Here is a 13,007-nt window from a genome sequence, read left to right as displayed (position 1 = left end):
TGTATAGTTTTAGAGAGATTTTTTCCTCCTAAGAATGTTCAGAATATTTGCTTCACTTACTCCACTTTTAGGGCTCCAGTCGGAAGAGGTTACCTTAGATTCTGACAAAGTATAAGGTGAAACGGGGAGAAGAGGAGGGTGTACAGTAGGTTCTGATTTAGTCACGACACGGAATCGCTGTGCAGTTGTGCAGACGATGGCTACAGCATTCCACCACGGAGATGCTCACGATACGCGCACGAGCAGCTGGCGCAGTGACCGAACACACGCAGAACGCACGCGTCCACACAGATCCAGAAGCACACCCCAAAGGCACTGAAAGCACAACCCAAACACAGCGAACGAGAGAACGAGCTCCTGGAGCCAGCCGGGCGCTGCCCCCGCCGGCCGCGTGGCACGCGGCTGCGCCTCGAACGTCTTCTTCCTCATCTCAGAAGTGAGGCAACGTCGAACAGCTGGTTTGACTGATGCAAAACTCTCCGTGTGAGGCCGGATTCAGGCGCGTTTCTCCGCAGCCAGTATCACGCTCCGCTCCCACCTCCACTTCTACGACCATTAGATGCAGTAACAGTGATGTTAAATTCGAGGAATGTACATTTAATGAATTTTATAGATGTTACAGTGGTTGTCGTGGAAAAATGAAACCTTCTGTTTCTCAGAAGGTAACGGTGGAGGGGACACGAGAAAACCCTGTAAGTCCAGGAAGAGTAGATATTTATCAACTTCAGAAATCTGGGGAGAGCTTTAGAGATGTGGGGAAAAAAGCAAATTTAGGACCACGGAAAGGAATTACTATTTTGCACTGCGGAAGGGAAATCCAAGGAGTCTTTTCCCAGAAAATTCTGGCCAGAAGTGTAAGTAGATTGTCAAAGTTTCGCGAAATATATGCATATATTCACTTTTACAGGAACCACGGCGCCCCAGGCACTGAGAAGAGAGGTGAAGTCAGCAAAACCGCTGTCTGTGAAGCGAACTCCATGCGGAGCAAATGCTGTGCTCAGGGACCCAGGTGGACAGGACGTCACCCGGGGCAGCGGCGGCTCCTTCCCAGGGGAGCGTTCAGTGCCCGCATCCAGAAGCCCTGCCTCACTCACAGAGGGACTGACCCCGAGCTGCCGCGTGAGGAGGGGGGAGGGACGGTCCTAAACGTGCTCCGTCTAAGAAACGAGGAGTTTGGTGTGACTGGAGGGTTTGTGTGTGTGCACGCACATGTGCGGTACTTTAGTGCATGCACACGTGTGAGTGTGCCTGTATGTGCATGTGTGCATACGCGAGAGCATTGTGTACTGTGCACATGTGTGAGTGTGCACACACATGCATGAGCATGTGTGCATGTCAGAGTGCACGTGTGCAAGCATGTACAGGTGAGTGCACTCATGTGCACGCACATGTATGAACATACACGTGCATGTGCCCATGCACTGTATGGGCACACACGTGTGCACACGTGTGTGCGTGTGAGTGCATGCACACGTGAGTGTGCACGTGTGTGTGGGTCCGGCTTTGTGGGCAGTCAGGGCTGACGGCCGCAGTGGGAGGGATCAGGGAGAAGGAAGCCGACCGGGGCCGTGACCAGCACTACTTGCTGGAGCCCCAATCTCAAGTGTCTGCTCTCAGCTGCGCTCATCTGAGGATCTGCCCTCAAAGCCTTGCACCCAGCAGGGCAGGTGTGCCTCTTCCAACACAGAGGCGCCGCACCTCCCTCAGGAACTGTCGTTAAGGCTGGCCCTGCTGTTGTGGGTGCTGAGGGCCCCGTGTCAGCCGATGCGGATCAGGGGGGTCAGGGTGAACCCGCGGGACCCCACAGAGCACATTTAAACCAGTGATGACCAGGCTTTTGTGGGCCACCACCTGGTGACCTCCCAGAGTGGGAACTGCTTCCACTTTAGAGATGGGGCGACTGAGGTCGAGGGGACTGAAGGGTCCCTGAACAGAAAAGCAAACACAGCATCTGGAAACAGGAGACGTTTCAATAGACACACACACACACACACACACACACACACACACACAGCAGGAACTCTGCAATAACAGACAAATCACAGAGAAAACCAAACAAAAAAATGAACACAAAGAAAATTGTTAAAGGTCACCATCGTCATGAGGAAAAGTGAGGTCGGGCCAGACAGGGGTTCCAGGTGAGACGACAAGGGTGCTGGCCGGGCTGTGTCATCAGGAGGCCCCGCACGCAGGTGCAGCCCAGATCTGCACAGCCTGGTGGCAGCGGGTCCTGGCAGGTGCCCGGAGCTGAGTGGCTGAGGACCCTACAGTCAGCGGGTCAGCCCAGGCCTGGGCACCACGGACAGTGGAGGCAGAAGGCAGCCCTCTGCTCAGCGTGAGAACAGTGTTTGAGAAGGGAAACCCTCCACCGTCTGCATCTGGATGAAACTCCGCCCGTTTCGCAGGTTGGCTGTGGTTCTGGGGGATCAGTCAGCGGCGGGGCGGGAACCAGTCCCTCCAGCGTGGGAGCAGCACTGAGAATGCCAGCGGCCCTTCCCCACGAGCCAACGACGGAGCGCGGGTCAGGGCGGGCTGGCTTCCCTTACGTGGGATGGTGGGGGAGAACCTCAGGGGCTTGGGGGGAGCCCGCACGGCTCGCGTTTCACCCCCGTCTTGGGGTCCCCCTCGCCCTGCGGCTGTGAACCTGCAGGCAAGTCACTCACCCCCAGCCTCGGTCTCCCTGTCCCTACGGGGGGCGGCCCCCGGCCCGCGGGGTGACCATCAGCATCCCTGCCACTCTGCGCCATGGCCCATCTGCCATCCTGGGACACTTTCCTAGACCGTCTTTGTATCTACGGGGGTCTGTCTGTCCCTCCCTCCCTCCTGTACCCTTGAGCCCATCTGTCTTGCACTCATCCTGGCCCTCAAGGTCTGGCTTTCCCGCTCACTTCAGTCTGGCGGAGGTGGGGTTAAAAGCTCACACCGTGCTCTGCACTCTTTGCAGCCCGTAGAAGACAGTGGCGTCTGGGCACCCAGTTGCTCCCACATCCACATGCCCGCCAGCCACGCGCCCCCCCATGTGCCCCACCACTCGCACTGCCGACATTAACCGCGCACGCTTGCTATGTGCCAGGCGCTCTGCTAGGCGCTGGGTTCGAGGGTGGCAGGGGCGGCTGGGGTGGGTCCGGGAGGGCAGACAGGGTGGGGGTCCCCTCCAGGGAGGCACGATGCCCGGAGCGGGATGGGGTGCCAGGCGAGCAGAGGCGCTGGGGGCTCTTGGGGTCAAGTGGAGGCAGGAAGTGGGGCATCCTGATGGTAAAGCGTCCTTTCTTTACCAGCTGGGGCAACCAGTTTTACTGGTTTCTGGAATTATCCGAAATTATGCAGAATATTCCCACTACTTTCAGGTAAAGTCAGCGACTCCACCTGCTCAGAAGTGGACCATGCCAGCCTTGCCTGGGGCGTGGCAGGCGGCAGGCGAGCAAGCCAGGCAGCATAGGTGACCGGGAGTGCGACCGCGGCCTCGTCGGTCTGGGGCCCTCACGAGTCTCCTCTGGGGTGTGGCGTCAGAGGCAGACAGGTCTGCGTGAGAGCGACGGTGGCCGTGGGATTCACGGCCCCACAGGGCCTGGGCCGCAGCAAGTTGCTTGCTGGTTCTGATCCTTACCTCTGCTGTCACCCCGGGGGGTGCGAGGGTTCCCTGCAGAAACTCGGGCACCTAGCAGAGGGCCTGGCATATAGAGTCAGGACAGAGGACGGTGACAAGAGCAGTCGTGTGAACAACCCAGAAAGGGAGAGAAAATAAAATTCATGCGTACTTGGCATTGGGAGTACATTTTGGTACTTACATCTGACCTTGGGTAGGACTGATGCTCTGGGAATTCAGAGTCCTAAACAAAACAACGAAGCCACAGTGTGGAGACCAGGTTCAGAGGACCTAGGCAAGTGGGCAGTCTCCCCAGCCTGCTGTCCCCTGTCCCCGGGATGCCCAGGGCATTGCTCCCACTCACACCGAGCCAAGCCTGCCGCCTCTCGGTCAGAGCACTGCTCACCCTCCTCCCGGGCGCCAGCGAAGCCCCGGGATTTTTAAAGCTTCCGGCTGGACACAGGCTGGACAGAAGGGTGACAGGAGGTGGGAGGGGGCCATGCTGGCCGAGGATACCATGGGAACCCTGGGTCGCTGGGCCGTGCCATCTCACTGTGGGGGGCATCCACAGCATAAACCACGGGAAATGTCCGTGTTGAGGACTGTCCTGTGCAGTCCCGGGATGGGGTGGGGGCCGGACGGCCCTGCTGCCTAGCCTGGCGCCTTCCCCACCCCTGCGCTCACTCCAGTGGATGCAGAGATGGGGTCGGAGCAGGGCCACGGGGCAGGGCCACATGGCCGGGTCTCGGGCAGACTCTGGGGCCTGAGTGGAGCTGGGTTGGCCCTCAGTGGTCGGGATGCAGCCTGCACAGGCAGGCTGGGGCCGGCGTGGGGACTGTTGGGGCCGCCTTGCGTGGCTGTGAGCCCCTGCATTGTACAAGGGCCCCTCTTGCCTTTGCCTCGGTTCCCACTGCCTTTCCTCCCCACTCGCCTCTCTGGCTGCAAGGCTGTGAAGCTTTCAAAACCTCAGGCTTCAATGAAAAACACTTTCCTCTTTAGCATCTGAATAACCTATTTCCATACTCTGCAGCTGGCAGCCCCGGAGATGGCCCCGTGGGGGCCCTCCAGGTGGCGGGGGGGCCCCAAGACGTGCAGGGGCCTCCACTGGAGGCCTCCCCTGTGGAGCCTCGGCCCCTGCAGGGACCCAGTGAGGCCCCTGGGCCGAGGCCGGCTGTGCTCGGTCTGTGTCACGGTGGGACGCGCACGGGTGGTACCTGGACCCCGATGGAGGAGCGCCGGCTCTTGAGGACCTCCTCGGCCTTGGACGCCAAGATGGCCTTGTCGCTGGTCCGCCCCGAGCCTCCCTGGCCCTCGGAGGCGTGGCGCTGGGCCGCGGCCGACTCCAGGGCGAGGCTCATGGCCTTGGTGCTGTCCAGACTGTCCGTGGAGTCGTAGAGGCTGCGGCCGTCCTGGGGCCACGGGGACATCCTCTGGGCACGGCTGTCCTGGTAGGCGTCCTGGGTGGACTCGGTGCTGCTCTGCGCCGTCACCGAGATCAGAGGCTTGGAGGTGGTGCGGGGTGGGACGGGCGGCGGGGTTTTTTTGTAGTTTGTGTAGGAGATGGCTGTAAGAGAGACAGAGGCTGGTCAGCACCGCACGGGAACCTGGTCACACCCGTCCCTCCCCGCCAGCACCAGGCATGTCCGTCCTGACGTCCAGCCTAAAAAGACGGTGCAGGATGTGGGGGGAACCGCGTTACACTCGGAGACGGTCTACACGGATATGCTGGTAACAGCAAAAAACCCAGCCATGGCGACAGACTAGGTAAGCTGTGACTCAGCAGGACAGAAGGCGGCATCTCCCACCAGGTCTCGGCACCGAGGGAAATACTCTCCAGCTAAACTACGTTAAAAAAGACTGGGAGTTGATGCTGTTTTCAACCGTGTATCCAGGTGCCACCCAGGCTGCTCTTCCTTCGGACCACCAGAGCGGACGTACGGTTTGAGGCCATTGCTGCGTGTCCATCCAGAGCAGCAGGTACGGGCAGGACCGACGGAGCCAATTCTGCAGCCGCACAGAGAGATTATTCCTGACTGGTTTTGGCAGAAGTACAGCTAGAACTTTCCTGGAAGAGTACTATTCTCTTCTATGCCTGCAAAGCCTGGACGTCAAGTCTACTCAGGGTTCTCCTGAAAAACACTCCAGAAGTGCATCCACATACACGTTCCTGCTGCTTAAAAACATCAGCTCGCAGCCGCTATGGAAAACAGGACGGATACTCCCTAAGAAACTAAAACCAGAGTCACCCTACGATCCCGCAGTCCCACTCCTGGGCATGTATCTGGAAGGAACTCTAATTTGAAAAGACACCTGCACCCCAATGTTCACAGCAGCACTATTCACAACAGCCAAGACACAGAAGCACCTAAATGTCCATCAGCGGACGGCTGGAGAGAGAAGCTGTGGTGTATTTACGCAATGGAATACTACTCAGCCATAAAAAGTAAAACAACGCCATTTGCAGCAACATGGATGGACCTGGATTGGAGATCCTCATTCTAAGTGAAGTAAGTGAGAAAGAGAAAGAAAAATACCACATGATATCACTTATGTGTGGAATATTAAAAAGTGACAAGAATGAGCTCATTTATAAAAAAAGAAATAGACTCACCGACGTAGAAAACACACTTACGGTTACCGGCGGGGGGTAGCGGGTAGGGATGAATTGGGAGTCCAAGATCTGCAGATGCTGACTGCTATATACAGAACAGATGAACAACAAGGTCCTACTGTGCAGCACAGGGTACTACACTCAGTACCTTGTAGCAACCTAGCCTATAATGAGAAAGACTATGGAAGGAAGTGCATTTATGTATATGTGTAACTGAATCATTGCCCTGCGCACCACAAACTGACACAACACTGTAAACTGACTCAACTTCAAAAAATAACACACCACTTACTGGCACCGAGACCACACGCTCACTGCTCTCCACCGTCAAACCGCTGGCGGATGCTCTGCAGACACGGCGTCCGCCTGAGCTGTCACTGCAGGCGCTGTGACTGGGCGCCCGGGGCTGCAGCCCCTCCCGTGGGCACCAACGTTGCCGCTGCTACAATTCTGTGGGGCTCCCTGGGTTCAGTAAACAGGCCTCTGGTGGCCACAGTCAGACCAGAGGGGCAGGCAGTGTGAGAAGAACGGGGCGGCAGCCGCGTCCAGGACAAGCGGGGAAGCGGTGACCCAGGAGCAAGGGGGCCTCCAGGAGGAGGCGGGCTGGGCAGAGGCTGGGGGGTGGACGTAGCGGCCACGCGGGAGAGGACGGGCGGTGGGTGGTCCCGCAGGAGCCACGGCGCGTCCCCCCCTGGGGTTGCTGCAGCTCGGCGTGGGCGCACATGGCGGGATGCTGGGGTGCCACACGGGTGGAGAGGGCTCCACAGTCAGGCAGGCGGTCGGTGTTACCGATGAAGACTTCTCTCATCAGAAAGATTCTCCAACCTTTCATTTGATTTTCCCCTGGAGGTCAGAGGCTCTCACTCGGGGCGGAGCTGCGAGTGACTTGACTTTTCTGGGGACTCAGCCTACTGCCCTCCTTCTAAGTGCCTTGGATAGAACTGTTTACTCTTAAATGGCTCCTTAGAATTAGAAGCTGGGAAATAGAGTAAAGAAAGAACTAAAAATGCTCATTTGATCTTATTAATCTGCTGCCATGGAGTGAAATAAACAAAGACATCATTTTACACTTTCAAGAAAAATGCTCACTTGTTCAGTTGAAATTTTGGGTGACAATGATCGGGCTGATGTTCAGACAAACATATATGGATGAAAAGCTTAAATTTAATTTAGCAACATCATTCTATTGAAGTTTGACAGCTTCCAAATGCAGATTAATCAACAGAGAAATTTCTGGACAATCTCAAGATTTAATTAAATAAAACCAGTCTCATATAAATTTTGAAGTAAAAAAATGCAATGACTACCTGATACCTTTAGGTATCTGAAGACCTAACTACCCTGTTTTTTTTCTGTTGAGTCCAGGCACGCATGTCCGTTTGGGTTTAAAAGCTGTCATCAGTCACTTCACCACGAGCGTAACGCTGAGCAGTCCCTGGAGGCTTCCGAGCGGCTCCCTGATTCCGGGGAGCGAGGGGAAGAGCACTCACCTTCTAACCCCCTTCCTGACTCTGGATTCCGCTCCCGTCTCAGGGAGCAGAGGTGCTGGCGAGACTCACCCCGCGAGTAACCGGGGTAAGGCAAAGTGGCCGCTCTATAGAACGCCTCCTCTCCCGAGTCTGTCGGCACCAAGCACAGCGTCTGTGCCACCAAGGAAAGGTTAATTGCGCTGTTTGAGATGGAGGAAGCCGTGCGTGTAATAGATTTTAGGAAGATTTCTATGAAAATTGCGTGAAACCCAAAGCAGCGATGCTTCAGAGAAGTCGTGTTGGTTCTTCTCTGTCAGAGCTGAATGAACGAAGCACTGAGGAGGCACGTGGGAACTCTGCTTTCCCAGGTATGCGCGGGTTGAGTTAATCTCCTTGGACCCTTTCTGAAGAAACGGCTCAAAGCCCTGACTCACGACCAGGAAGACGGGGGAGGGGCACTGGGCTGCTGACACGACTGACCCGGGGAAGCAGGGGGACTTACCCCACCAGGACAACAGCTGCTCCTGAAACCCCGTAGATCTGCCCTGATCACGAGATCCCAGACGGCACCGACCAATAGCCACAGTGCCAGTGGCCAAATTTAAATGATCTGCGCTTCTAAAACATCTAAACATCTGCATGACAATTGAAAACCAGCTCCTCTGCACTTGAGCTGCATTTCACGTGCTCCACAGTCGTGGAGACCTCAGGGTGACAGTACTGGTTGGCGGTCCCCAGACCCTCGCACCCCTGGAGCGAGCTGGTCTGGAGGTTTTCTCCAGGCAAAGGCAAACCAGCACCGACCCACCCATCTGTTCAACAGATGACATGAAGCAAAGGAAGTCGATCAGAAGGACTTTCCTCCTGGGCTTCAAAGTGTTGGGTTAGCGAATCTACTGAAGGAGAGTTTGGAGAAACACATTTTATTCGAGATAAACTAACCTGAATGGGAGGAAATGACGGCCGCCCAGCCTGCACTTTCACAGGACTTCGAATGCGAATCTCAAACATGAACACATCGTTACTTTAAAAGCATACCTAATTACACCTGGAATTCTGGACATCATCCCTGAATTCAATCCTCACAAGTCATTTGCAAGCCAAACAGAAAATTTAAAAATTAGCATTCTATCGTATAAAGCACAAGCACGCAATCAAGACAAAAGATATTCCAAAAAGCAGAGATCGACATTCTATGTGAACGTCGCAGCCACACTTGAACTCACCGCACTCTCTTAATTACAACTTTAGAGATAACAGCATGAAAGGAATCACAGTCATCAGCCCAGGAGTGTCTAGATGAGCCTGGGTGTTGGAGAAACCAAACCAGAGGCAAAGGGTCCCCATAAAAGATGAAAGCTATTTTGATACCTTAATTAATGTTAGTCTCAAAACGTAAGTGCAAATTAAGCAGGACTCAGAAATCACGTTCCACCAGTGTGCACACGGTGGCTTCCCTAAAGTTACAAACCCTGTGTGGGCCACCCAAGTTCTGGGGCAGCAGCGAGGGGCCGACGCAGGGCGTCCACCTCAGAGGTGTTAATTAGCCGGCTCTTAACAGCTCGCGCACGGTGGAGCGACGGCAGCTGCGTCCCGGCTTGGTACACTTCCTGTTCCCTATGTTTAAATATTAAAAAATCCACTTTACACAATAAAGACCTGCAGTTTGGGAAGAGAAACTGAAAATGGACCAACTTTTAATGATGTGACGAGCCACCTAAGTTCCTACGCACAGAACTCGGAGTGTTCGAAGGGCCAGGCCGCAGAGAGAAGGATGAACAGTGAATTCCGGTCTTCAGCGCGTTTTAAAGAGAGCGTATGTAAAGTTACGAAGTCCTGACGACCAGTAAACGCAGCGGCACACGCGGGACGACACGGTCGCATTCCTCCCATTTCCAGTGCTCACGCACCTTCTGCTTCAGCACAAGAACAAGAAACTAAATACAACACTGAGCGATTCGGTTCAAAAGCTTCGCTGCAATATTTCTTTGTTCCTGAGAGAACAAAATTATTTTGTTTTCAGGGTTCTTAGAATACTTTATAACTTTGTGAATTTTAGTAACTGGTTTTCATTTAATGTTTTTTAAACTAACGTAAGGAATAAAAGCCATGGTACCAACGTTTCCTGAACATATGGATGAGACGATGCGAGTACAAACAAACAGGAAATAGAACTCACTGCCACGGCCTGAATTCTTGGGCGTCTAGTATCTCTCCATCTTTAAAAGGGGAGTCCATTTGAAAAATATATGAAAATTAGGGTTTTTGTTTTAATAAATACGCACTTTTGTTTGAACTCACCTGATCAGGGGCTGGGAGGGGAGGAACTTACACTGGCACCTACACTAATCAGATGAAGAGCAAATCAGTGAAGGCTTCCTGGAAGAAGTGATTCCCGAGTTGACTCTGAAAGCATAGCTAGGAATTAGGCCAAAAAAAAAAAAAAAAAAAATCCCCAAAATGCAAATTCTGGGCTCAGCAAATAGCATATACAGAAGCACAGAAGTGAGAGACTGTTTGGAAGGGTCTGTGCCCACGGGGAAGGAGGTGGCGGGGGCCGGGCCAGGCCGGGTCATCCAGGTGGCTCACTGACCGCGGACACCGTGGCTCTGACTCACTAGGACAGGAGAGCATGGTGGGCGCCAGGAGGGCAGAGTGGGGCCGGGCTGTGCTGTCAGAAGGAGGGTCAGAGGCAGGTGGAGGGGAGGGAGGCCACCAGGGACCAGCTGCAGGGCTGAGCAGCCCTCCAGGTGAGCAGGGCCAGCCTGCGGCGGAGGCGCAGGGGGAGGGGCAGGCTGCCGGGGTCGGGGTGTGGCTGAGAGGCAGATGAGACGGGTCCCAAGATCAACTGCGCGACTCACTCGTCCACCCGTCTGCTCGTGCACGAATCCACTGACTTGTTTAATCACTGAGGACTAGCGCTAGGGGGCCACACGGCGAATCTGGAAGGTTCACTTCTCCATAGGCAAACGACTGTTTCTCAAAGTCACGGATCCACCTGCCCCCGATCGCAGTGGCCTGATGCCATCACCAGGATCTTCACAGGGGGACACCACAGGGTGGGAGTCAGCGGACATGTCAGGAGGGAACAGGCAGGGTCACCGGCCGGAGCTGAGGAAGCCGGCAGACGCCCCCGGCTGGAGGCGGGCTTGGAAAGTGGCCAGGGTGCCGTGCCCCTGAGGGGCGTGCCACGACAGAAGCACGCACAGCGAAGTAAAGCCTGGCTGCGGCCGGCTCCCCTGCCACGCTTTGTGTGGACTGTCCCTCTGTTGTAATGGCTTCTGGAACCAGCTCTGACACAGGCTGAGAAAATTTGCGACCCAGAGAAAAACCACTATAACCTAATTTCATAGGTTCCATGGCCGTGCCCTCGCCTCCCGAGAGAAGTCGGGGCAGGTGTGTATTTAGAGGAGTAACTATCTGATGAATGGCTTCACAGCTGAGAAGAGCTGTGTGCGACACGAACGGCAGATGTTCTCAAAACTGCTTCACAGAGCGAGCAGGCACTAACCGGCGAGCGGCGTGTTTCACAGCCGAGGACGGATCACGGCGGGCGGGCCCCGCTGCCAGGCTCCCCGGAGGCTGGATGGAAAGCGTCTGTTTCAGCGGAATTGCTGCCTCACCGAGGGGCGAGAGCGAACACAGGCGGCCTCCGCCCGCCGCAGACGAGCAGAGCGCTCCCGCGCAGCGGCCAGCCCGTGTGCAAAGCAGCGCCCGGGACACGCTCTGGGGCCTGCTCGGCGTCCGGCCATCGCGGTGCGGACCGGCATCACGCGCTCGCTCTTACGCAGGCGAGGCCACCGAAGACCGCCCGCGTCCATGTTTCACGCTCAGAAAGAAACACTTAAATCAACCTCCTTCTTCAAAACAATCGCTGGGAGTGGCTTTGAACAGAACTTTTTAGGGAACTGTTTTCAAAAGCAAGTTTCCGAAGCATGAAAGAAAACCAATCTGTCAAAATAACCTTTCTCTCCACACACATGCCCATCACGGGTGGCTGCTGGGTGCTGTGTGACCTTCCATGCAGTGTTTTGACACAAAATCACTGAAGTCCTGACTTGCCTCACGGACAGGAGGCTCTGAACCCCGCGGGAAGCTCAGCTCCGACAGAAAGTGCGCGTCTGCGTCGGCTCCGCGGGACGCTTCGGGTTTCCTGCCTCTCGGGACAAGGGCGCTTCCTTCCTTTGGAGGTTTTCACAGCCTTACTAAGTAGACTACTGTCGTGTGACACCTCAGCTCTATTTAGGGAGGAAATGTTGCAAGTACTCCGCTCACAACGCTTAGGGTAAAGCAGGGCACACAAGGACCTAACGAGGCGTTTGCACCTACAGGTCTTCAGAAAGGCAGCTCGCAGCCCCGCAGCCCCGCAGCCCCGCAGTTCTCCTACTGCTGTTCCCGTTTCCTCTCTCGTTTTCCAGAACAGCCCCTAACGCTGGAAGGCACGTCTGCCCTCCCCCCCCCCCCGCCACAGTCTAGAGGAAGCTTGGACTCCGTAACTAGGCCAAGTTACGGGAGAAACTTTGAACAGAAGCATTTGCAGGGTAACTTACTTGGCACATGCATTTTGGGAAGATGAGCTGTACATAAATTAGGGTGTTCGTCTGATCTGCACTGGTTCTTGTGCGATCTCCCTGCCATCTGTTCTACTTTAATTCTCCGCCTAACGACAGCTCTATGAACAATGAAGGCATTTCCCACCAGGTAATTATTGTTTCAGAGTGTTTCTGAAGACCACGGGAGTGCTTAACTTCACTTGCTCCTGAGAGACATTCAGCAAGTATTGGTGAATGTATCAGTGACTCTCTTACAGTGTGTGTGTGTTTAAAGTGCAGTGATTCTAAGGCTCATTACTTCCCTAAGTTTCTAATTTGCTCATTTTCCATGTTTCTTTCCCCACAAAGGGCCGAGCAGGAGGGGTGGTCCCTGACTTCACGAGGGGATGGAGCAGGGGAAACAGGACACCGGTGGCTCAGCCCCGCCGCCCACATCACCCCTCGGCTGCCCCGCCGCCCACCGCGGTCCTGGGCGCTGGCCTCCCCGACCCCGGGGCTGGGCTGTGACCACGGCGCCCACCAGGGCCCCTCGTTTCTTCAGAAGGTGGGGGCTCAGCTGTCGGGGGGACGGAGCATCGCAGACCTGCGCTCACAGCTGCCAGGTGACATGAAACGAGCCCAGAGGGCTCACTGCTCGCTTTGAACACTGACCCTGGGCCGACCTGGTCAATTACTCTTCCTGGGTGCCACTGAGAACCGAGAATCTGAAACGTTAACCCACCCACGGTCTCAGAGGGACTGATGGAACCAGGTTTGAATCCGGTTTCCCCTCTCCCGTCTACAGGCTC

At 55.4% G+C, this 13,007-nt stretch overlaps 1 protein-coding gene across 1 annotated transcript in view; it reads right to left on the bottom strand.

The window, feature by feature from the left end:
* Nucleotides 1-13,007, bottom strand: part of DLGAP2 (DLG associated protein 2) — a 61,677-nt gene that overhangs the window by 22,367 nt on the left and 26,303 nt on the right. The window contains exons 5-6 of the mRNA XM_074353498.1: nt 4,801-5,150; nt 3,789-3,830 (exon numbers count right to left, since the gene is read on the bottom strand). Of these exons, the coding sequence (XP_074209599.1) occupies nt 3,789-3,830; nt 4,801-5,150 (392 nt within the window). The remainder of the gene's footprint in view (nt 1-3,788; nt 3,831-4,800; nt 5,151-13,007) is intronic.

This window comes from Camelus bactrianus, chromosome 26, assembly GCF_048773025.1.
Source record: "Camelus bactrianus isolate YW-2024 breed Bactrian camel chromosome 26, ASM4877302v1, whole genome shotgun sequence".
Lineage (NCBI taxonomy): Eukaryota > Metazoa > Chordata > Mammalia > Artiodactyla > Camelidae > Camelus > Camelus bactrianus.
The sequence above is the reverse complement of the archived record's forward strand: the minus strand, read 5'-3'. Positions and strand labels throughout refer to the sequence as shown.